Source organism: Acanthaster planci, linkage group LG06 (genome assembly GCF_054643075.1).
Source record: "Acanthaster planci isolate LZ-2023a linkage group LG06, COTS_SCS, whole genome shotgun sequence".
NCBI classification, from domain to species: Eukaryota; Metazoa; Echinodermata; class Asteroidea; order Valvatida; family Acanthasteridae; genus Acanthaster; species Acanthaster planci.
The window spans coordinates 2,002,555-2,028,154 of record NC_141782.1 but is presented as its reverse complement, the minus strand read 5'-3'; the positions used below and the strand labels follow the sequence as shown (position 1 = coordinate 2,028,154).

The 25,600-nt window shown below is 42.8% G+C and overlaps 4 protein-coding genes across 5 annotated transcripts in view; 1 reads left to right on the top strand and 3 right to left on the bottom strand.

Moving 5' to 3' along the window:
- nbn (nibrin) overlaps nucleotides 1-3,670 on the bottom strand; it is a 28,139-nt gene extending 24,469 nt beyond the window's left edge. The window contains 1 exon segment of the mRNA XM_087138141.1: nucleotides 3,523-3,670. Within this exon segment, the coding sequence (XP_086994267.1) occupies nucleotides 3,523-3,553 (31 nt within the window). The 5' untranslated portion in view covers nucleotides 3,554-3,670.
- A 967-nt stretch (nucleotides 3,671-4,637) lies between these two features.
- Nucleotides 4,638-11,500, bottom strand: LOC110973753 (borealin-like). The gene is made up of 8 exons (XM_022224828.2): nucleotides 11,374-11,500; nucleotides 10,214-10,373; nucleotides 9,540-9,668; nucleotides 8,557-8,753; nucleotides 7,891-8,033; nucleotides 6,881-6,988; nucleotides 6,575-6,719; nucleotides 4,638-5,626 (listed from the first exon to the last, which is right to left on the bottom strand). The coding sequence occupies exons 2-8, from the start codon at nucleotides 10,344-10,346 to the stop codon at nucleotides 5,495-5,497; spliced, it is 987 nt and encodes a 328-aa protein (XP_022080520.1). The 5' UTR covers nucleotides 10,347-10,373; nucleotides 11,374-11,500; the 3' UTR covers nucleotides 4,638-5,494.
- Nucleotides 11,501-11,708: 208 nt separating this feature from the next.
- Nucleotides 11,709-16,302, top strand: LOC110973675 (AFG2-interacting ribosome maturation factor-like). 2 transcript variants are annotated; one of them, XM_022224668.2, is made up of 5 exons: nucleotides 11,710-11,864; nucleotides 12,516-12,843; nucleotides 13,361-13,540; nucleotides 13,796-13,908; nucleotides 14,725-16,302. In XM_022224668.2, exons 2-5 carry the CDS (start codon nucleotides 12,548-12,550, stop codon nucleotides 14,763-14,765), a joined length of 630 nt encoding a protein of 209 aa, XP_022080360.2. In that variant the 5' UTR covers nucleotides 11,710-11,864; nucleotides 12,516-12,547; the 3' UTR covers nucleotides 14,766-16,302. The 2 variants fall into 2 exon arrangements, with proteins under 2 accessions (XP_022080361.2, XP_022080360.2); XM_022224669.2 differs by lacking the exon at nucleotides 14,725-16,302 and having other exon boundaries at nucleotides 11,709-11,864; nucleotides 13,361-13,442.
- LOC110973673 (uncharacterized) lies at nucleotides 15,629-24,196 on the bottom strand. Its single transcript, XM_022224667.2, has 4 exons — nucleotides 23,834-24,196; nucleotides 20,206-20,583; nucleotides 19,163-19,270; nucleotides 15,629-18,768 (listed from the first exon to the last, which is right to left on the bottom strand). Exons 1-4 carry the CDS (start codon nucleotides 23,931-23,933, stop codon nucleotides 18,284-18,286), a joined length of 1,071 nt encoding a protein of 356 aa, XP_022080359.2. The 5' UTR covers nucleotides 23,934-24,196; the 3' UTR covers nucleotides 15,629-18,283.
- Nucleotides 24,197-25,600: the final 1,404 nt, after the last annotated feature.

Genomic DNA, 25,600 nt, shown 5'->3' with positions numbered 1-25,600 from the left:
GTAGCATCCATTCTCCTGAGCTGGTCTTAAATGCACGTTTAGACCAGCAAAGGACATATTTATACCCTAATTTAACTCACATTAATTGGATCCAAATACATTACATATATATATACTGACTTACTGGCTGTGGATTTGAAATGACTGTAACTAAACATATACCGAATGGGCACTTGCTAGTTGCTACCCTGGAAAATTTGGTTCCAAGATAATTCACTGACCAGAAACAGGAATAGAGACATCAAGAGGATTACCTGGCCACCACCATTCCCAAGCTCACTCTTAACTTTTCTTAACTTTTCCTCAAACTCAATTTCAGTTTTTCTGATCAGACTTCTCTTCAATGAAAATACGAGGTGAAGTGGAGATTGTTACGTTTGATGGTAGGCATACAGTGGCAGGATATGTAACTCATCCCTCCTTCTCCCGGTCATGCCAGTCAAATACTACCAGGGCCTATAGTACTCCCAGAACTTTGCCAGTCAAATACTACCAGGGCCTATAGTACTCCTAGAACTTTGCCAGTCAAATATTACCAGGGCCTATAGTACTCCCAGAACTTTGCAAGTCAAATACTACCAGGGCCTATGGTACTCCCAGAACTTTGCGTCACTCCTCCATGCTACTCGGTGTGACTCGGAGGTGATGCCATTATAACGCTATGTGTTTTTTTAATCCAGTTTTTGTGGTGAAACAACAGTGAAAATCCCGTAACACAAACTCTACTTTTCCAACCAAATTTTCCATTGAGAGCAACGGTGAAGTAGCTATAGCTCTTAAACACCTCCGAACAGGAGTTTCAGACCAAGAGACTGAGTATTTATTGAAAAATATGACCTTTTTACTCACCAATCTCATGTCCACCTGACATCAATCGCGCCGTTCATGCCGTCCGTGTTTGTCACATTGCGCATGCATCAGGCCGGCCAATGGCTGAGCTCGCTGCTCATTTCGATTCGACCATTTATGGAGGCAGGCGATTGCATTTTGTTTTCATTGTGCGACCGTTCTGTGTGACTTGTTTCTGGAGGGTATGAGTATGAGCTGTATAGCTCCTCACTCATGAAATAAAAAGAAACAGAGTTGCTGACTCGAGCCATGTGACTTGGACTCAAGTCGCTATTTTTGTGACTCGTGACTTGACTTGTAAATACCAGCTTTGACTTGTGACTTGCAAAAATGACTTGTTACCAACCCAAGGCAGACACTACTCAGCCGGCTCCATATACATGTATCTTTATAACTCGTAACTTCGTAAGCTGACGCCTGGTTCTTTTTGCTGATTACAGCTGGACAAAATGATGTGCAGCTTGACTTGTTCTTGGACAAAGAGACTTGTGAGTTGACTTGGCTTGCCCTGTGACCAAATGATTTGTGACTCGACTTGTGACTGCACCTAATGACTTGTGACTTGACTTGGATTTGCAAAAAAGTGACTTGCTGCCACCTCTGAAAAGAAATGGGTTGTACGACTCCACTTTCATAGAAATAAATAGATAAATGTAGCACCGAGCATGTTGCGCATCAATCCTGACGTTATTAACTACGACGCAGACAGCATGAATGGCGCAATTGATGACGGGTGGACACCAAAGATTGGTGAGTAAAAATGTCAAATTTATCAATACTCAGTCTCATGGTCTGAAACGCCCATTCGGGCATGTTTATAAGCTACAGGTACTGTGTACTTCACGGTTGCTCTCACAGGAAAATTTGGTTGAAAAAGTGGAGTTTGTGCTACTGGGTCTTCATTATTGTTTCACTGCAAAAACTGGATTCAAAAACACAACATTGCGACCATTGAGAACGCCATCACTTCCGAGTCACATGGAGTAGTGACTCAGAGTTCTCAGACATGTCGGAGTAGGCCTATTAGTAGTAGCATCCCCCACCCCCAAGAACTGTAGGGTCTGACGTCCACCCTGCTCCTACGTTCGTGGGAGTGGGGTACCGGTGGTCGTCGGACCCCACAGTTCTGGGGCTAGCTTGAGGACCAATCACTTTGCTGTTTGCCTGTTTATCTCTTTGCCCACAACTTAACCACTCCACCCACAACCACTTTGCCCATTTGCCGTACCGTGGACTCCATGATAATCCAAGCAAGCCCCAGACTGGGGGCCAGTCTACTGGACTCCCTCCGTATCCTAGGCCCCACAGCGGTGCATTCAAAAAGTGGGGAATCAGCAAAAATGCCTTCTATGAAACCCCTTTTGTGTATATGGATCACTCACCCATCAATAGTCTGATGTATTACTTTGGGCGATTACCACTTTGTGGAAATCCATGAAATTTTTGTTTCAATTTGGGCCATTCGTTTACTACAGCGATTAACTGCCGATCGCTGACCGATGCCAAACACAGTCGAGATCTGTTAGGTCTGGGAACCACACAGCATTATTACGTAGATCCCCAGAGCATAACCTTGTCAATGAACGTTGATGAATGATGAACCAAAACACATACGATGCTTGGGATCGAGTGTCCACTCGTTGCCAGACAGCGTGGGACGTGGGAGCGCACACCACTGGCTCATCCAATCTCCATCCCAGACGATGACGACACGCATCCATGAAAATACCCTACAGCTGTTGTTTTTGACATATTCATTGCATTCACCCATACACACAAGGCTTCATTACGAGTGAGGCACAGTCGCTGATAAAACAGCAGCTCGGATCACCGTCTCTAACGCTGTGTGGTCAGTGGTGGTTCCCAGACCAAACAGACCCCGACTGTGTTTGGCATTGGTCAGCGAAAGGGAGTTAATCGCTGTTGACTGTAGTTAACGAATGGCCCAAATCGAAACAAAAATTTCACGGATTTCTACAAATTTGAAATCGCCCAAAGTAAGCCTAATTGGTTTGAAGGGGTGATTGATCCACACACGCAAAAGGGTTTCATAGAAGAAGGCATTTTCGCCAAGTCCACGCTTTTTGAATGGACCGCCGTGGGGCCTAGGGTCCAGTAGATTGGCCCCAGGTCTGGGGGTAAATCCAAGCATGCCATGGCCGCACTGAAGGCCACAGCAAAAGTTCTTGAGCACACGACAAAGTGTAGGGGTTGGTGCCTACAGAACTGTGGGGTCTGATGCCCGCCCCACTCTCACGGCACTAGCACTGCACAGGGCTGATGTCCATGACGTTGGACCCCGAAGTTCAGGGCCGTTTTCCAATACTCAACTTCGTCTCTGTCGCAGGCTTCGTCCCCGAAACCAATCCCCGATTGTGGGCCCGAAGCGTTTAAATCAAATTTGATTACTATAGTTTTTTGCTCTCTTGCATCTTATATGATGTTTTGTGGCACTATTAGACTAATTAGTGCGCTCACAGCTTCAAAGTCAGCTAGTAAAAAAACAGTTGAAGCCTGAGACGGAGCCGAAGTTGAGTATTGGAAAACGAAACGGCCCTGCTATGGCCTTGGGGTATCACACGATATATACACGATACACATGACACAGACGCCCGCTCATTTTAAAATTAAACGCCACTAAAAATGTTTAAACATACGTATTCATATACCTACCTGGCTCTTTAATATTTTCTAAAAGCCACATGATGTTTTTCTTATAGGCCTAGATAAAACTACCTCAAATTTGCACTTGCAGCGAGCTCGAGGTAGCCAACATTTCGCACCGTCGCGTTCATCAGTGCGTTCATCACTGCGTGCATGCGCCGCGCCGAGCGCGAGCCAGGGAACGATTAAACAGCGCCACCAGGCGTTTAAATTATTTTCCAAACTTGATAATCCACTTATTCTGTAGGCACTTTAATTACACTTCAAAAAAGTTGCCTGGAAATTCCCTCCGAAAAAATAAGGCAAACAAGCAAACAAATATGAAACTTACAGCTGTCACTTTCCTGATCATAGCATCAACAGAGAGAATATTAAAAGATGAATAATTATTTCTCTGCAGAGGTCTAAGAATATAAGAAACAAATAAGGACAAATTCAGCATTTGAGTCTTTCCTTTGTTCTTATTTATTTATATTGATTAATTTGCGCCAATATGTTTAACATTAGTTTTTTTGCAATCATTACTTATATCTTTGCTGACGGGGTAAAAGCTTATTCTACATCACCTTCTACTTGGTGAACTGGGATTTAATAAAAATGGAAACAAAACCAAATCTCAAGTGCAGGCCAAATATTGGCCAAAAATTCAGTGGAACTCCAGCAGTAATGACACAAAATACAAGCACCGTGTCGTATTTCTCGAGGCCATTGGCTGAAACATTTGTTGCCTAACCCAGCAAAGTGAGTCTTACAGTGCCAAAGGGAGTTACAGCTGGATCCCTTAAACCAGATCTGACTCAACAGAAACCTGTAGGATATTAGTAACCTACATTTCGGCTAGGATGTCGAGTGATACACATCAGAAAGAAAAAAAAAATGGTACACCTCTGTGGACTTTCCAATGCAGACTACAATCAACAACGTGGACAGATCTAAGACTCATTTTGAGGGACCTAGTGACATTTGCACGCTTATGAATGTTTCCAAATGAGTTACAACTGAGCTTCTATTTATTCCACTTTCAGTCAAGTTTGATGCAAACTCAGACTTCTTTGGGACCAAGAACGTGCGTAATTCTCGAACTTGCTTCAAGTATAAACATTTTACTGACACAAGTCAATGAATCAAACTAAACAATCTCATTTATTGACCTGTTACGCACTCTAAACCAGTCAACTCACTTTAAATAGATTCTTTTCTTAATCAAAACGGAGACTTTTCCTCACACAAGTATGAAAAAAGCCAGTTTCTACATTGTTCATAAAAAGAGGAAACAGACGGTATAAAACAAAACATTATCTACAGGGACACACTTGCAGCAAATCTACAGTAACGTTCAAGTTGCAATGTGTTTGATCATTACTAAACAGACGAGTAGCTACTGAGAATGTTGGAAATGTTTAATAGTCGCAAGTTAAACTGTACACCTTATTGAATATACAGGAGAATAAAAACTGAAGCTTCTTTTACTGGTGTATCTAGCATTGGTCTAAAGTCGGAAAAGTCCTGGACTTTTTTTACTTCTGAGGGGAAATCAAATGTATTTCTCTCCCGTTCTTTGGATTGGGGAGTTGTCATGGCAATACGACAAGAGAAGTCACAAACGTTAGGCACATCCTGGGCCAGTTCATGCCCCATCCCCACAAATTGTTCCAATTGAGTGCTTCCAATTTTCACACTTCAGTGAAACTTCAAATTTATGCTACCACTATTAACAACAGTGGAAATATTTTGTCGGGCTCTCCATCCTTTAAGGATATTCCACATCTCTCCAGATCTCTCAGCACTTCCACGGCTTGGGAATCCGGTCTAGATGTAATCCTCTATAACTTTTGCAAACATTTTCCCACAACTTGTTAATTTGTACATTTCTGTATCGTTTCCGTTTCGAAATCTAACTTCTGCGTGACTGTTTCCAGCCTTCGCAGACTTTCTGAGGTGTACTTGTGTCAGTCAGGGAAGAGTGATCTATACGGTCCTCCTAGCTATCTCCTTGCACCGGACACTTCTGGAGGATCTTGGCCAGGTTGCTCTGCAGCAGGAGGATGTTCTTGCGAGTGTTTTCGTCCATCGTCATGTCAACCTGCGGAGATGACGTGCCGATCGTCAAGGCCTGGGGGGGAGGGAGGCAAGTGTCACAACTATTAATTCCATTATTGCGAGAATGACTCCTACATTGAATTTATAATGTGTTGCATGATTACAAATAATGTTCCACAGCTACATGACGACAATTTAAAAAAAGACAATTTATGAATTACTTTACTTTAAGGGCTTGTCCTGGACCTGATTTTATGACACCCCTGGGCAAAAAATATTTCTTAGCTACTTTACATGCTTAACCATATGCTGCCGGAGAACCCAGTTTCGGGCACATAGGCTTTATACACAAAACTGGGGAGCCCGAAACCGGACAAAAGAACTGGGCCTTGTAAAAACAAAAGACCGCACTCGGAACAAAAGACCGAGCTGCAGACATTTTTTCAGTTGTCAATAGCAGAGGAAATCCGTCCTTATTTTGAGAGATTATACCACTATTTGTGGTATTCATCACGAGTGGATTACCATCCGGGACAAAAACGCTCCAGCGATGAGCGATACAATACCGCTGCAAGCTAATCTGGCCCGTATTGAAAAGACGTCAGTAGCGCACTGGGCCAGATTCGGGAACAAAAGAAAGTTACATAACACTGCACACTCTGGGCTCTTTTTACAAGGCGGCAGGCCTGGCTGAAATACTCGGCATCAATAGATGTTGTCTGTCAGATTAGAGTAGCCACCAGACAGTCATTCGTGTGGAGGTAAACATCCAGTAAATGAAGCTATGATTTTTTTAAGAATTTTGGAAACAGAAAATCCTGAAAATCTCCCGGTTTTCCATCATGCAAAATTCCACCCGGCAGCAAGTGATAAACAATGATCTGCAGGGGACCAGTGACAAGCAGCATACACTTTAAGGCATTGTTGCCGGTAACCCATTCCTGCTAAGCAGATATTTTTCTACACTTGTCAGGTGTGCTCAGTTGAAATGGGAACCTGGTATGCAGTGTACGTGGCTCACCGTGCCATCTGCCAGTGGAATCACAGCCTCAGGTCGGGACGCCTCTCGCTTGGATGGCACGTTGATGGGACTGCCTGCTAGGGAGATGATGGTCTCACCTCGTCTAGGGTCTCGCATCACGCAGGTAGCTGGCGTCACCGGTAACCTGAGAGACAAGTATTTGATGAGACGTGATTGTGTCACAGAAGGGTGAAGGGACACCTGAAATCAAACGCCATGCAGAGCAACATCTGACTGCTATGTGGAGTGGGGAAATCAGGGAAGAGTTGAGAAGGATTGGGTGGGGGGAGAGAACGGGAAGCACACCTTGGATCAAACTTGGGCGTGACCATGGGCGTGTCCCAGCTGGACAAGACTGCCCCCGACTTGCCCATCTTGGTCGCCGGCGTTACAAACTGATTCCTGGCAGTTTTCCTACAAAGACACAAAAAAATTAAACAGCACATCAAAAGGAGGAAAATGTACCTTAACTTAAACTCTCATTGTAACTATGGTTATGACCACCTAGTGTTGTCAAGTCTTTTTTCCCCCGTCCGACATATCCAGCATACCTGAGTCCAATAATTTCCACTCTTCAAAGTACTTGCCCAACACAGTCATGAAACTCCAACTTGATTCCTATTACACTGACAAGGAGGTTGACAGGGCCTGACATCTCTGCCCTTGAAACCCAAGGTTGACGGGAGCAACTATATCATCTATAATTTGTGTATGAGGAGCCAGAAATTAGGCTCGTCCAGGAAGAGTCCATCTCAGCATTTTTATGCTTTATCAGACTTGGAAAAGGACTTCACACCCCCCACGGTCTGGACAAAATATCTCCTTTTATAGTATTTGACGTAACACAGCAGTAGATTTGCCTTGAAGCTATGCATTCTGGAAGTACTAATTTAGGTCAGGCTTGCGGTTGCACCATGTACAAGAAAATATCTGTTTTATGAGGGTGCGGTTCCGAGAAGAACCGATGGTGAACACTCGACGTTCCGAACAGTATGCTCTGTTCTTCACTAACACAACAGTATTCTCAAAAGGTCTGGTCCTGGCTATCTCATCTTAACAAAGCCCCCGCCCTCCAATTATGGTCACTACCCTGGTGTCTAATTAGAGTTGCCTGCAGGAAAAATGAGCTGATTTTCCGAGGTGAAATCGTTTTTGTTACACAGTAGATAGGCCGCAGTGCTGTGATACAGATCTGAGTGCCTCGGTCCGACGGTTATGCTGTCTGACCCAAGCACTATCACCATGATTAAAAATGATTAGAAATAATTTGCTGATGAAGCAAGCAGGTTTATGAGTTTGTGGGGAGGCGGACGTACTGTCTGGTGGACCGGCGCACCGTCTGAGGCTCTCCAACGTCCTGTATGTTCATCTCCTGATTGTTGGTCAGTACGCTCTGCGTCCTCGTTGAACGTTTAGATGTTGCTGCCGCCGTTGTCTTTTTCCGTCCCTTTGCTCCTTTCTGGATGGAGAATCGGAAAACAACTTAGAGCTGGGAAGTAAACTTACTCACACGGAGCACATGGAGCAGTTCTCTTGGTAGAAAATGAGGATCAAAATATGGACATTTCACACACGAATTCAAAGTTATATTCTTAGAAAAATAATTCAACCTGACCCTCTTAATCCTTCCAAATTTTAGGCACTGAAGGAACTCAATTGCATGTACAGTCTTTATGAATTAGATGGGACACCAAAGGGGAATTAAATCCCTTGGCTATGGAACCAGTGTTGGGCTCTTCCTTCCTCGAACCTACAAAATCCTACAATGTACTGGTGGATTTCGAAGGATATGGGGGTTAGTGTTAGCCGTCCTCTCTTAAAGAGGACTTGTGCTTGTTGGCATTTTGCCTAGAATGAACACACATCTTGGCACACACACATTTCTTTAATGCTAATCTTCCCAGATTTTCCACAATCCAAAAAAATTGGTTTTGAGGGCCTTTGTGGGATTTAGCAATAAACTCAGCCCTAACTGGGTCTACCTTTTTTGTAGTAGTCACAGTCTTTTCTGTGCATTCCTCCAAGGCGCTGGGCGCTTGAGCAGTCGACGAGGACTGCGCAGATAAGGCCTTGCCCTGCTTGGACGCCGTCATGGTCTTGGCGACGATGGACGAGGCCAGCGAGTCCGTCATCTCAGTGACATGCTGCAAGGCGGTGTCATTGATGCTGCCGCCCCTGGCTGTCACAAGGAAAGCCACACTGAATTGAGTACATTTCTAAAAACTTCTCAGGGCTGCCTGGCTAGCTTCCAACCAAATTCACAAGCTGTCGCCAGTTCTGCAGACTAAGGGTGTGATTTTTCATGCCAGTTTATTCTTGAAACAAGAGCAGACAGGAGTGCCAAAGTATGACATCGGATCAAATTTATAGGCTGCAAAATTCACAAGACTTTAACATACGTCAACTCCAGCAAATTTTGCTTTTGTTTAGTGACATCATTTCTACTTTGCTCTCATGCTCGACTGAAAAATAACTGGACGCAATGTGGGTTTCTTTAAAATTGGGTATCCATTTTTTACATCCGGTTGAGTGCAACCACTACACTTTGAGGAAAATAAATTAATCATAAGTTGATTTGGTGGTATACTCTAGCTACAATTGTTACCAACAGACACAAATTTGTGCCTTCCATTAAGGAAAGGTTGTGTAGGAATCTGCAAAGAGGATTTGGCATATTAAAACCGACAAATAAAACCTTTTACTAGCGATTTTTTTTTACGAAGAGTAACAAGCATCCACATCAAATTTTTGTGGTCAAGACCTTTTCAGGAATTTCTGATTACAATAATAATCTGAATTTCCTGAAACAACTTCACGAAGAAAGAAACATACGTGTACTTTTGTACACGTATGTAAATGTGGCGTTTCAAAGCGAGAGTCTCTCCAACTTCTTTTCTGCATCCAGATTCCCAATGAAACACTTACATCTTAAATCTTACCCTTTCCTTCGAACAACTAAACTTACCCATAAAATCTGTTTTGGCCATCTCCCTGATGCTCTTGGGAAGTTTGAACAGTTCAATGGTGAAGGCACTGTTGATGGCATTACACATCGTTGTGGCTTCGCTGCGAGCTTGAGCAATGCAGTTGGCAACTATATTAAAGGAGAAACAGCTTGTGACATCTGGCTCTAAATGTGGATTTCAAAATCAATGGTTGCTCTAAAGCAAAGCCCGCATGTCGTCAAATTCAAATTGCGTGTACGCAAGGGGTGGCAAGTTTTTCCTTATCAGGGGAAAATAGAAAAAAATGTCCCTTCATGGTATTGTCTTCTTTTAAATTTTTTTTCCTTTCCCACTGATTTGCAAATATGTACAAATTTGGTGATGAGACAATTGTGGAAGGACATAACAGTCCTGTAGCAACTTTTCATACACAAAATATCTCCACGTATTTTCCATTCCCATCTGCTCAGAATGTAGCATTCTATGCACAAAGCTTCACTTTCAATAGGGTGAGGGCCGCCTAAAACAGCAAACCCCCAACAAAATTTAGGGCTGACTAACTCTTGACACATACCTCCAAAATCCTGACACCGAGCCTTGAGAATCATCTTAATGGGTGGGGGAGGGTTATTGTGGGGAAGAGCCAGGAGCAACTGAGAATTGCTGGGGGATTTGTAAGAAGAATTCACCTCACCTCTCAAATCAAAGTCCTTGAGGTAGGCATCGATCTTCTTTTGCCTCTCTTCATTGCTGGAGTTCCCACTCTCGTCTCCTGAGGCGGTCTTTGCAGCCAACGTCACTACCTTTGTCCGGCGTTTCTTTGGCATGATGTTATTTGATATTACTCTGACTTGCTATACAGAAAAAATTGCATGTAAACAGTGAAAATGAAAGCTTTGCATGTTACACATCCATCATTAGCAATCACAACTTTTCTGCTTACTGTTGTAAGAAGTGCCATGAAATTTGGCCCAAGGGGACTACTTGATGCCCATGAGCACAAACCTATGAGACTGGTATTTTGTCTGAAAAACTCTACTTGGAAATGAATACACTCTGTGGGAACTGGCCAGAGGCGTATGTAATTTCAAGCCATTGCCATGATTGCCAAGTAATTTGGACGTGGCCAATGCCTGGTTTGACGGCCAGTAAGGGTGCATGCGCACACACATCACAATTTTGAAAATAAAGAGTGGTGGAAGTGAACTGATTGATACACATTGTCTAAGGCTGAGAAATTTTGAATCTGGCTTTGTTGTGAAAAGTCAACATGTACATGTCATGACATGTACTTCCACAACTGTAAGGTTTATACAAACCTTGCAGATAGCCATGTACAAACTCCCATATTTTAAATACATGGGCCATAAACACAGGATCTGTTTGGTCTTGGAACCAAACAGCGTTACTTTTTAACGTAGATCCCCAGAGCATGACATTGCCAATGAATGTGATTGATGAACCAAAATGCATACGGTGCTTGGGATCGAGTGTAAACTTGTTGCCAGACATATCATTCAGCGATCGGGAGTTAGTCGCGGTAGGCCTATGCCTAGTGTAAACAAATGGCCTAAATGGAAACCAAAATTTCACGGTAAGTTCTACAAATTGGAAATCACCCTAAGTTACACATCAGAGTATTAAGGGGGTGAGTGATCATAGAAGGCATTTTTGCTGGGTCTCGCTTGAATGGACCGCTGTGGGGCCTGGGATACGGAGGAAGTCCAGTACAGTAGGCTGCCTCCCCCGGGGGGGCTAGCAAGCAATGTTGTTGCAGTTAGTGGTTATGAATTTCATTCTTATGTCTTGATTCACATTTCTACCAAATTATTTCATATCCATGACATTCCTTACCTTGGAGTAGCTTAGGCAATAATCTTTATGAATGGTAAATTTTCGACTCGGTGTATTTAAGCACAAAAAACAAATGACATTCACAAAACAGCAAACTGAATAAACCGCCAACAAATTAAAAATATCAGTGCGCCCTCTTTTGACAAAAAAGTTAAACGTTAGAAGAAAGCGCCCTCTAGTGAAAATTAAAAGGACGCCCTCTTGTGAAATTTTTTACCTAAATAAAGCGCCCTCTTTTGACACTTTACAAAAATTATTTTGGGGCGCCTCCTTTTATTGGGAAATTGAAAGTAAACTTTCAGAAGCACGCCCTCAACCATGTTTTCTGTGTAAAAGGGCTCCCTCTTGTGACCAAACCTTTTTGACAAAAATTACCAAGGGCTCCCTCTTCAAGCATAATTTTCGCTAAAAGGGCTCCCTCTCTTGTTAGGTGAAAGAGAAGTTGCAGATCATCAGTCTGTTGCTTGCAGCTAGCCTCTGCTTTAGTTCTGGTTAGTAAAACCTTTCTTATCTAGTTTATATATAGACATGAAGTTAGTGGAACACTTTGTTAATGATGAATCATAAGAGATCAGGAAGATTTGGATTCATCTCAAGAAGAGAATAAAAATTCCATTAATAAGCCTCATTTAGGAAAGGCCTTTTCCTATCCTGCGTAACTAGGCTAGTTTAGTTAGCATGTTAGGCACTTGCCCCACAAATAGGGCTGTGGTGGCATAACTTTTATGCATTTTTGATGGCGTAGCGTGGAGTAATATGTACAGAAAAGGAGTCCTTGTAGTTCCCCGTACATTTAGTTGGACGCTCTTTGCCAGATGATGTATTATACATTATACATTTACATCTGGGAACCAGACAAATGAGGTGGTCTTGTGTCCAGTGTACATGTACAAGCTTAAAATACTTTTAAACAGAAAGTGGGGGGCCCAGTCTGTTTTAGTGTTGGTAGCAGCCAGCATGACGTGTGCATGCAGACGCGATGGAGATCGCAAGTTCTACATACATCATTTCCAGCAAAAAAAGCGAGGTTAAATAAAAGCTGCGTTGCCGCACCACTTTTGATTTATTTTGGGGGGGGCCCAAGCAGCAAAGTCGTAAAGTTTGTGTGATTATTCCTGATGTGTATATTCTCTGCACTCCAGTTGATCAATTCTTCTGTCAACGGTAAACTTTGATGTCTTCGGCTCACAAGACAGTTACCAGCGATAGCGAAGAGACCATCCTCAAACAGCTGAGGAAATCCTTCAAGATGGTCAGCCAGCAAGCAGCCGTCTGGCAGGAGGCGTCAAACTGCTCTGCATCGCTGGTGCGGTCTCTGGCCAACCATGCGGAGCAACTGCAGTGCTGCCACTCAGCTTGCAGGGATGGTTGCCGCGACGTTTTGCAGCAGTTCCCCGATCTGCAGGAGAGGCTGGAATTTAAGCTGCTGAAGTCCATGGAGGTGATTCTGTCAAGGCTAAATGCTCACCTGTGAGTTCTTGCAATGAAGCAACGCAACACTCAGACTTCCATTTGTTAGCACTCATACAATTTGAACATAACAATGCAAAAATCAGTGATGGAACAAGACCCCTCCCCAACAAGCCAAGCCCCACCCCTTTACCCCCTCAGAAGTTGAAAAAGAGCACCATAACATGATCATGTTGTGACTTCTGGGCAAGTAACCTTGGGGGTTTTTTTGGGGGGGGGGTTTGGTGGAGGCTAATAGTTTCCTTGCCCAGCACAATTCTGAGATGCAGTTTTGTGCACATTCCGTTGAAAATTTCAATCTATATGCTCTCAAACCAGAAGCCTTATGGACATCTTTTTATTAGAGGAGTGTGGCATTAAATAGAAATAAACAGCCCTGTTAATGGTAATGTTTACCATTTTTATTGTTGGAAGTAAGATGCAGAGAGCAGTAAGTCAAAAGGAAATTTTCCTCTTGGCACGCCTTTATGTACCCGTCGTTACTCACTCTGTGTTCCTTTGTAACTTGTTTTGGTAGGCTGACCATGGAGGAAGTGTGCAAAAAGCACAGCCAGCACAGTGCCTACTCACTCAGGGCATATCACAACCACTACAGGGAGGTGGGTGTGGCTAAAGTGCTTGCTAGGTCAGCAACATGGCCGTCAATAGCCGACATGCTGCAATGGCTAGCTGATGTGAATTCACTCTATAGAAGACTGTATCCTTTCTTGGCCTCTCCGAGAATATTATCCTTGAAAGTACATGCATTTAAGTACACCCACACTTGTTCCGTAGTTGTCATTACTTGGACTTCATGGGACGGAGAAATGTCTTTAAAACTCCGTCCTAATTACCTAACAAAAGAAATGGTCTCTCTAACGCTGTGAAGGTGTGCCCGTATACTTCTGGTGTATTGTTTTTATTTTCAAAAATTTGATGGACATCTATTCCTTGACTTCTGAATTTTGTTAAGATATGCTGAGAAGCAGTGGCTTTATGACACCATCTCCTACGATAAGTTACACGAGATGCAAAGTCTTGCGAGTAGGTGGCAAAGAAATGATGTTAAATTATCAGCAGTGAAAAGTAAGTGCAATAAATGTGCATAGGTAGGACCAGAGTCTCCAATTTTGGTTTTAAATCACAAAACTTCAAAGGACAAAGTTGGGGGGGTGTGTGAACAATTCTTCTGTTGGGTATAGGTGGCCATGGACTCCTGGGTCAAGTTCGGACGGCCTGTTCTTGACACGGATTTCTTGTTCTTGCGTTCAAACGGCTGGAACACGACTCAAGAACACTGTTCTCGGAGCAGGATCACACACCACCTCTTCGTCATCTGGGTTTAAGAGGAACACACCTAAAAAATCGAGAGATTTTTATTTTTGAACAGCCACAAACAACAGCGAGATGGCTTAGAAAGCTGGAGACAATGGGAGGTTTTGCAAACTTTAACATAAATAATTTTTCATAACAGAAATGGTCAGCTCAGTTATCAGAACATTAAACCTCAAAGAACGTTCATGGACGCTGCCACGTTGCATGTTGCTTGCCACTAGCTGCCAGCTGTAGCTGGTTGTATATTTCTGGCGTGCAAGCAGTTGACCCACAAATCACATATCGCGCTGTTCATGAACATACGAGAACAAGACGCCCAAACTCAGCCCTGGGGACTTTTAATCTTTCCTCGTCTTGTTTCCAGACTTGTTTGCTTGAAACTGAACAGTTCTTGAATCTGGAATGCCTAAAGCAGAGATGCTTTTCCAGGGCTTACATTAATCATGGTTCTGAAATGTGGCTTCTCAGTGGTTTTCACAAGTCCTGTTGTTGCTGCAGCATTTCTAGGGCAATCTTTTTTTTACCCGTATTCTTCACGGTTACTTTTTTGTGTTCATTTTCTGCTAGGTGTTTTAGCACATGTGGCCTTCTTCATGGAAGATCGCTGACGAAGTTTTGGGCATGTAAACAGCTTTTTGGCAAAGACAACACATCTGCCAAGTCCACCAGTGCAGGACCTTTCAATACAGAGGCTCTTTTGCACCAGACGTCTCTAGTTGTCAAGTAAATTGTATCACTGGATTGCGGCAAGCATGCAGATGTTGCGCTGGCTTAAGAAAGGTCTTTGGATGAAATTCAAGAGAGGTTTCATTTTGGGAAAGAAATGTATAGTTGGAGATCCCCTGCCAAGTTGACTACTTTGAGCGACCCACACGATGTCTGCTGGCTGGGCCAAACCGAGATGTGACTTCATTAAAATGTCTGAAAATTTGGGCACAGTCGAGAACTGTGTCACATTTGTTGTCAAATCGAGAGGGAACCAAATTCTGTCTCTTAATTCAGGATGCAAGTGAACACAGTAGGATTATGCATAGACAGACGTCCATTTGACAAACAGACCTCTATCGTGGGGCGGCCATCTTGCTTTTCTACTATTCAAAGTAATGTAACCAAACTGAGGCTGGAAGGAGTAATAGTCTGTTCCTTTTATCAATATAAGAAGTTGTATTACTATTATCAGTGGTCTTCCGGGGGACAAGACAAACATGGAAGCATCATGATAAAGATCTAAGGGGGGTGTTGAGGTGGAGTGAAATAAAGGAACTTTCCAGATGGCAAAGGAAATACACTTGTGCCATCGATACTACTGAAGCCAATATCAATATTGAAATGAAAGTCTATTTAGTCTGTGAAAACAGAAAACATGCACATTAAAAAAAAAGAAGTGTGATGTAAATGATGTACTCACCCCTCATTAATATTCATTTATGAAAACAAAGGTGTGGCATGCATACATTTGCAGAGACTCTCGTTGGTACAAACGCACTGCTTTATTCACTGTAGTACTAATCTGTGATTTTCTAATTATAAAAAGATTAAGCTCAGACATGAACGATTGTATATTTCAACAAACACAGATAATATCACTTTAAAGTGTTTGCCACCTAGCTCAGATGCCCAACTAAAAAAGAATAAATAACTCTTTAAAAAAGGTTAAAAATTTTGAACTCCATCGTTCTCAGGCTTTGCCTGTTTCACCTCTGCCTTTGGCTCAATACAAGTTTTAGGAAAGAAACAAGAATAACTGGCTTTTTGTTTTTTAGAGTAGCATCAAAGCGTATGCTACGGACCCAAAAATGGGAATATTAGTAATTTCAGACAACTTTGGTTCAAACAATGTTGGCCAAGACATTTCAGTGTCGGAGATGAAGCCTGTGACGGAGGCAACACTGAGATTTCAAACAAACAAATTTTCAATGACATTCCGGCTGCTAACAAAACAGCTCAGCACAATCTTTCAACTTCCTTATTTGTCCATAATTCAAACTTGTTTTTCCACAGCTCTCGTTACCATTGCTCGAGTTTTCCTAGTCACTTCAAGTACATGTAAAGCCACAACCTTACTCCGAAGAGACCTACGGCATCATACAATGCTTACATCCTGTACTTTCCAATAAAGCCAGTAACCATGGTAACAGTAAAAGATGTCATCAGTGTTCTTGTGCATGTTCTATGTTTATCTCTCATGCGTGTTCATGTACATGAAGTCACATGCATGCCATACACGAGGCACTGAGGGAGGTACACGTGGAAACGTACACCAAATTGACAAGCCTGTCTTGCATTTCTCAAAACAATGGCAAAGCGACCTAAATCCAATGAAACTGCCCAAAAATTTTGGAAAGAAAGTGTCGTCAAGTTGCACTGTTTAGGAGAAATCTCTTAATAATACAACAGCAATCCGAGTGCAGGCAATTTGACATCGAGTATGAAATATAACCTTCGACTGGAGGAGGCAAAGTTTTGGCAAACACTTGGAGGAAAAAGTTCTTTGCAGCTTTTTCCTGGCAAATACATCTTTGTAGCAAGAGAAAAGCCATTAACCCTACAATGCAGGTCACATGGCTACTGGGTGACCTTTTCATCAAAATATCCAAATAGATATTTGGGACAACAGCCAAACCTGCGGAAATTCTGGTAGCATCTTAAACTTTAACAGATTTCTGAGTATATTTCTGTACCTCCCATCCACATCAAAACCCTGTTCCATAATTTTGGGGCTAGCTACCTGTAACAACAAAAAATCCCCATATAAAATGCATCTGAACTGGCATAGTTAAGGGCCGAGAAATGGTCAGAACGGCGGCTCAGAGATTAGACATTTTTGTTACAAGTTGAAGCCAACAATTTTGTTTAATAAAAAGATGGGAGAGAGTCCCCTCTAATGTTTAAAAAAAAGTGTGCGGCTTCCGATGCACAAAAAAAAGAGCCGTTTCATGCAAGTCAAAATGGTCTGCCCGGATTGCATGAAATGTCAATGGTTAAGTGTTCTTTATATTTCAAGGATACCCGTATACCAAGTACTGACATACATGTAAGACGGATACCTGATTCTAAAAATACCCATTAATACACACCCCTATAAAAATTAATGATTCCAGCAAATGCAAGGCACACCTGCTTTTGAACAGGCTTCATTTACTCTAACCTATCCCTAAATATGCTGCCACCCTGCTGAATCCAATGATATCCAACAGCTTTGTAAGTGTGAAGCCTCCTTTACCCAACAGAATCCAACAGCTAGAACAAAAGGCCTATTGTTCGCTACTCACATCAACAAAATCTCTCAGAGAGAGCCCACTGTTGGATACTTTTGGGTTCAGCACGGTTAAGGCTTATCAAGCATACTCCTTGAACACTAACTAGTGGGTGTTAAGAACTAGCTGGCACGGTAGCTACGGTGTAGATGGTACCCAAGTTAGACACACTTTGACTTGTGTCGGCTCTTGAACATATGGTAACGTGTAATTGTTGATGATGTACATGTGTTCTTTGTTGAACCTGTCGGAATTCTGGAATACCTGTACGAAAAGTTGGTGGCTTTTCTTCTAAACACACTATATGGCTGCTAAGGAGTCTTTGCGTGGTAGCCATCTTGCAGGGCAGTTCTTTTGTGTATATCCTGTGGAACAAAGGCACTGGCCTGAGAGATGGCCGCTACGCAAGCCCTCTATTATGCAAGAAGCTGCCTGAATATTTCAGTATGATTTAAAATTGAACTTCAGTCTTCTAATGATGCTGATTATAAATTCGTTACGCTGTACAAGATTAGTCACAATGATTAAAATTACTACTTTCACATATACTACAGAACAACAGTTCAGTATATTCGATGTTATCATATAACCACATTAAACAAAAAACACCCACAGTCAGGTTTTGCTGGTTTCACAGATATCACTGGCCAAGTCTGCACGTCATCATTTGCATTATTAATGAATAATTCATCAACTCTGCTAGAGAGGAACTAATCAGAATGCTGACTTTCAATTCAACCTTGGGATAGGTAGCCAATGCGTAGGTCATAGAAAACTCCAACTACAAACAACCCATTCAAAAATAACAGCAAAACATCTACCAGCATAAGATACTCTGACATGAAAATATTGTTGAGTGTTGAACATGCTTAGACCTTTTCCCCGGAGTAAGCTGTTGGTTGACCGGGAGGGTAGGCTGGTTGGACAGCAGGATAGGCCGGTGGGGCAGTAGGAGATAAACCCGGCTGGCCAGCAGGGTATGCCGGCTGGCCAGCAGGGTAAGCCGGTTGGCCAGCAGGGTATGCCGGTTGGCCGGCAGGGTACGCTGGTTGGCTGGCAGGATAAGCCTGCTGACCGGCAGGGTAGGCCCCTGGTTGCCCATACGAAGCCGGTTGACTGGATTGACCGGTCGGTTGCATGGCCATAGGGGGTTGCTGCTGGGGCGTCTGGGATACAACCTGATATGAGGGCTGCTGCGGTTGGCGTTTCTTGCAGCAGCAGTGGTAGCAGATGCACCCCACGCAGACACAGACCAGCACCACGCCCACGATGGCAGCAATGATGATGGCAACGAGGATGCCTATTGCAAGACCCACAGTTTTATGGACAGTGTCTTCAACATTGATAGAAGTACCTAGGAGGATACACAAAAGCATTTAGGCTTACACTCAACAAATACATACATCAATTATCATTTTGCATTCATTCGCGACTGAAGGAAAATTTACACACTGCAAACAACCCAGCCAAAGTTTAGAAACAGAAAGTGTTCCTGATCCCTGTTCTTATTACACATCTGGAGAATTACTTTTCAAGTTTTCATCGTGCAGAGTGTTAAAATTGTTATTAAACGCATGCTGGCTCTCCAAAAAAAATAGTGCAAGGCAAACAATGCGTGAAGGATTCTGGTTTGGGCATCAAATTCGCTCATTAATTTGAAATTGGTACAGGTATGTTTCTTGCCAAGAAATTCGACCGAGGCAGAGTCTCTGAAGTAAGACATCTCTTCAGGTGTCATCATTACTTACTGAAGGTCTCGTCACTGTTGTCACCGCAGTTGTCATAAGAATTGAACCTGAGGCTCACATCGATGCATCGATTGTTGTCGCATTTGAATTCGTCTGCACCACAGGTCGCTGAAATTAGCGAAAGGCCACATGATATGAATAGCAGGTACTTAGCTGTGCGATGTTGAACGCGTCGGAGGAAAGAGGGATGCGACGTGTTTTGGTTACAACAGAGTTGTAATGACTCAAGTCAATTATGCAACTGGAGTCCAATTTAAGTCAAAATTTGAGACGACAACTCGACTTGAGTTTCAACGGGCAAATGACTTAACACATGTCACGGCGAGCAATTGACTCAACTCGAGTCCTTCATCAGAAGATCGGACTCAAGTGAAAGTTAATACGATGATATTTGCAATGACTTACAGTGCGGGTTTATAACATTCATGTCGTGTTGTCATCAAGACTAAGATGTGGTTGTGACCACATCCAGAAACCATGAGGTAAATTTAAAAAGGCCTCAAAATTTTTTATCACATCATGTGCAAATATTTGTGACTCGAATTGACGCAAGCTAAATACTTGGTTCGACTCAACCTCTCTGCCTAATGACTCGACTTGATTCAAGTCACTGTTATAATAACCTGAGTGACTATGTTGTAACGATTTGACTTGATTAAAGTTACAAAAGTAATGACTTGTTGCATCTATATGCCAGAGTCACTGCATTACAATGATTTGGCGTGACTCAAGTCATAAAAGTTAGTGGCTCGTTACAAATTCTAAGCTAAAGAAGTTAACCACGGTTGCACCAAGTCTACAGACAAATTAGGCAGAACAGGCTCGAATGAATGGGCATTCTTTTGAATGATTTTTGAAGTTGATTCGCCAGGGATTTAGCTTGGACAGGTCATGGAAGCTTTGAAAATATTACGATACACTAGGCTTTGACAGATGCAGGGATACAGAGATTTGCACTGCAGACTTGAGGGGCTTCATTATTCTGGTTTTTGAAAATGTACAGTATTATCCCTCGTAATGTGCTCCGTCAATGAAAAACTTACAGAAGGTAGACGACTCGAAGGACGTGTAAGAGAGGACGAATCCTGTCCCTGATCCGGAATAATCGGTCTTGAACCTCAAAGTGATAGTATTTGTTAATGAAACAATGTTCCCAGCCGAGGTGCCACAAATCACCCCGAGGTCCGGGGAACGGAACAGAGTCGATGATCCCTCGTAGACCTCCAGGTAGTCCGAGTTACAGCCCAATCCACCATCGATGTCGACCTGGCTGAAGGTGAGTAGGATCCGTCGATTGAAGTCGGCAGTGATAGTGACCGTGCAGTCTATGAAGTCACCGTAATAGTAATCCATCTGGGAGTCAAGCTTGTCCCCGGAACGGCCAGCATCGATTGTTCCACCGCAATTTTGGTCCATGTATTCTGCACAGTGTGTAAAAGGTAACAGGAATCATAAAGAGAGAACACGCCAAGAAATGGGGAATGCACCTAAATCCTGCACTGTTCACATCCCACCACCAGGCTGTCTCACCCAAGACGTGGAATGTCATCTTATGAGATTACTCACGCCGACCCCCGGGCAGGTATTCCATGTCTTGCGCCTATGGATGACAAATGAATCCTGGCGCTTGAAAATGTGACAATCTAAACTTTTTAAGACCTGCAGGCACCGTAGGAGTAGAGGAAGAGGGGAAACACTTTGGACAAGTGCAGACAAAAGCAAAACTTATCAAGGTGAAAACACAAATCTCCCGCACTGTAGTTGTGGGGACATACACTCGACATTTCACCTATTTTGTGGGGACCGAAAACGTTGTGGGGACTCAGAAATGTCCCCACAACTCGGTTCAAATTTCCCTAACTCAAGAACTTGTCCCCTATAAAATCCCTCCTATGGTTTTACAGCACAAATGTGCACAAATGCCCACAGTCACTGGTGAGCATGTAGTTTCTATATGGAACTCAAACATGCACAGGTTCAGTGTGTACACAGTAGGTTGTCAGCACAAAATGACCCAGGGTCTTTTGTGCAGTCCTCTTCACTGTATTTGGTTTACTGCACAATGATGCACATGAAACAGTGAAGCACAGTTCTTGGGCAGCACAAAAGTGCAATCTGATATTCCTGTGAGGGACAGTTAGTGCAGTGCACAACACAACACAGCTGTGCTTCTTTGAGGTGTTTACCAAATGACCCAAAGAGTGACTTCAGCATAGGAGGGTTCCAGGTGAATGCCTCCCCAAACCTACAGACTGGCCAAACAAGTGTAATGGTGATCCTGTATACAGTGCACTTATGCGAACCAGAAACACACTCACAGGGTTAAGAAATTGTATTCATTGGTACATAGTTTATTTCTTAATGAATCCATACAATGAATGTTTCTTAGACTCACTTTTCGTGCATCCTCCTTTTGGGGTTTCGTGTACTATAAAGTGCACTTTTTAAAACTTGCTGTTGCTGTAATGTAAATCAAGGAAGACTTTTGGTTTACGTGGTTTCATGTGCAAGTTTCCAACCCGTAATTTGCTCTTTGAAAACATTTCTAAAAAAAAAAAGTTTGCTGGCTTAATTACACTTACAAAACAATACGCTGCAAGGACATGGAAATTTACAACAGCAAAATAGAAAAAAATTCCAAGCTTTCTTGTGCACAAATCATGCAATCATTTGTTATGTAGCTATTCCAGGATGTATCAGTTTGTTTCGAACAACATGGGCCAACACTTCCTTGTGTGTATCATTGTGCAAGTGATGATTACAGACGTTAGTCATCCAACGTAGTCAGTCCCTCCTAATGCCCCATATAGGCAGTGAATTTGATATCAAATTGAGTTCAATCATTTGAGCAAGTTTAGTTTACACACTTTTAAACAATCAAAATTAACCATGTTTTCCGGACAACTGAGAGCGCCGGGGTTTCTGGTGCCGGACTCCTTGGGTATGTGCGCATAGCCACGCTGCCTGAAATCAGACAAAGGAGCAGGGCCTTGTAACAAAAGACCGCACTCAGAACAAAAGACCGAGCTGCTGGGAATTACCATCATTTTTCAGCTGGTATTAGCGGAGGTAATCCATTGTTTTGGAAGGGTGTACCACTGGCGTTCAGAGCCCACAGATTATCAGCGCGGACAAAAGTGCTCCAGCACTCCAGCGATGAGCGATACACTGTTGATCATAATGTACAATTGTGTGCTTTATTGCAACTGATTTTGTATGTGGCTTGTTCATCAACAATCTGCTGGTCAGTACGACTGAATATTTGGATATTCGATCAAATTCGAATATTTGAATAGTGAATTATTCGCATTGACTCAGCCCCAGAGACATTGTTCAGCCTGTATTCATGTTCAAATTCAGGACCCCAAGTTTCCTGTTTGAAAACATGTCTGATGAAAGGTTGCTCACTACTAGCTGACTGCCATATCCATTGTACATGCACTTACAGGTACTTAATGTAATGCCTGAAAATATGGAAAGTACTGCAAAATATTAAAAAATGCCAGCATTTTGTTGGGTTTTTTTTGTTTTATTTTGTTTTTTTTGCACATTAACGCACCATTGTGGTTTAGTGCCCAGGACGGCATCATAGTTTTGCTTCTAAATATGCAAATTTCATTGTCACAAAAACCCAAAGGGTTCCAAAACACAGATTAAACTCGCAAAACAAAATTTGATGCTAAAATTGATTGAAACAAAAAAGTGATTTCAAAGGCTGTAAAATGAAGAATGATCCTTTCATTATCCATACACCGGCCATTGTACTTACTGACCTGCAAGTTGTCACTACAGAGTATGTTTTGCAGTTCTGTAATTACAGCACTAGCCGCACATGTAAAGCTGGTTCACCACAAATCTTACACACAGGCAGCAGCATATCTAGCTTTTGGCGAGTGGGGGGGGGAATTCAAATGTGAATGCAACTTTGAGCTTATTCAACATGATGTTATGGGAGAAAAAAATCAAAAGTCTTACTCAAAGTCCTGATATCCTTGCTTTTATTTGCCATGGTTGTTGTCTTAGGGTTTTACCTTCTCCGTACTCATCTATGAGGTATTCTTGGTTAAAAAAAATTCAAACAAAATCTGTCTGGGGCATGTTGCCCCCTCACCGCTGAATAGCCACTGCACACAGCACCAGGGCTGTAAATGGCACTCTCTTGACATCAGCCTTATTTTGTAATGGTGAGACAGATGTCAAAAGAGTGGCATTTCAAGCCCTATGTAGTACGACTATTTCACCACTCCCTTGACCATGACCTTCAAGGTTCAAACACACTGCATGGTTGCATCGCTGACACGTTTTGCAATGACTCTTCAAACACCTCCTCGTTTCGGCAAGACTGAACATGGGTACCCTTATACATGTACAATGTACATGCAATATGGCATTCATCGCACATTAATTCAGAGAGCAGAACACCCAATGAAACCCGCAGGAATAACAGTATACACACGCGTCATACCTGCATACTGATCATTTGACTTAGTTGCAGCTAAAAAGGACTGGGCTCGGCACTCTTCTCAAACCCCAGGGGTTCGCCCCATGCAAAGACAGGGCCTATTGCATATCAAGCATGCACATATATGCCTACCTACTGTACATTTCCCTACGTTACAGCTGATATAGAATATTAACAGAGAGAATTGAAGAAGGCATCAGTCTCCTTACCAGTGGCGTCCCCAGTTCTAATGAGTAGCATTAAAATCCCGACAGCGCAAGCGAAAACTTGATGATAACCGCATGGAGGTAAGAAAAGAGAAGTCGTCATGTTGACAGCCTATTTCCTGACACCACACTTTCACGACGAATTTTCTCACTGAAGACACTCAGAACTAAGACACCGGGGGCTGAAATTAGTAAGCTTGGCTAATGTGTGCCATATATATAGAGAGCTTTCGGTTCGCTGCAGTGCCGTGTCTTTACGAGCAGACGAATGCACCCAAAATATGCGCTGGGCGTAGCTAGTTACTGTACTAGTTACTGTACAGTACATTTACTGTACAGTGTACCATACGCACATCCCCACGGCCTGGCTCGTGCCCTGCATGCCATGCCGGCCCTGCCCTGCATGCATTATGCGAATGCCCACTTAGGAGAGAGTTAGCGCATGCGCACTCGATTACTTTACTGAGGATTTCGAGGCAGGCGACGTCGGTCATCGTTCCGACACTTCTTTCCGGTATTCCTCGGATGGCGACCATTATTTATTTTCAACAAAATTAAAACAACGGAAGTTCACAGAGATAACCAGATAACTAAAAACATAATTAGAAAACATTAACCCCCTGTATTATAATGAACCCAGTTGCACAAAATTTGAAACAAATTCTGAAAAAGTGATTTTTACAACAAAATAAACACGATCAGATTTGAAAGAAAATACATCCACGGTCTTCCCCATTTTAAAACAACTTCTCCAGTTTATTCAAACAAATGAAATAAAGTGCTGATAAAACGTCGGTAGAATTTGCAAGTTATTGCGAATTTGCACGAGAATCGTTTGTCCATAAATAAAGCAAGGGGTACATGTACAGTATGTCGATACGTTTACGTGCGTTGATACATGTAAACATGACTAACATGCCTGTTTTCCAATACTCAACTTCGTCTCCGTCTCAAGCTCATGATGAAACCAAAGCCCGATTGCGGGCCTGAAGCGTTTAAATTCTCTGAAAAGCTCAAAATAAGCATCACTCAGAACGGAACTGGGGGTTGTTCATTCCGGCTGTTGATGGTTTTGCAGTGCTGTTTTGAAGCTAGATAACTTTTCCATAGAATTAAATTGATGTATTGTTATGTTTGGCTCTTTTGCATTTCACTTAATGTTTTGTGGCACAATAAGACTTACTATTGCGCTTACAACTTCAAAGTTGCTGTAGTCAAAAAAAAAAGTTGAAGCCTGGACGGAGCCGAAGTCGAGTATTGGAAACGGCTCATGACTGGTGCCTGAAGGACGCATTCCACCGAATGGTTGTATTTCTGGGCACGAGCTCATTAATATTTTGTGACCCAATGGTGTTTTTTACAACAAGACATACCGTAATCAGGAGGGATCATAGAAATGTTTCCATAAATCCCGAATTTGGGACTGGTAGTTTCCAGTTCCGGGTCATAGCGTCACCGATTCATCCAGGTTGATTTGTTAGGCCCAGTGGAGGTCAAGTCCTGTATACCCTTACGCTACTATTTTGGAGGTATCTTCGGGGGAAGAGGATTTAAAAATATTTGTGGCTAACCCCTATAAAATTGAAACGAAAAGTGATCTTCTGGCCATAATTTTGAGTTTCCAGTGAAAAAAACGGAGGCCAACCTCTTTCCGAGATTCAACTGGCAGCTATGGAATTCCATATCTGCCGTCGTGCGTCGCCCATCGTCCGTCGTGCGTCGTGCGTCGCCCGTCGTGCGTCGTCCGTCGTGCGTCGTCCGTGTTTTTTT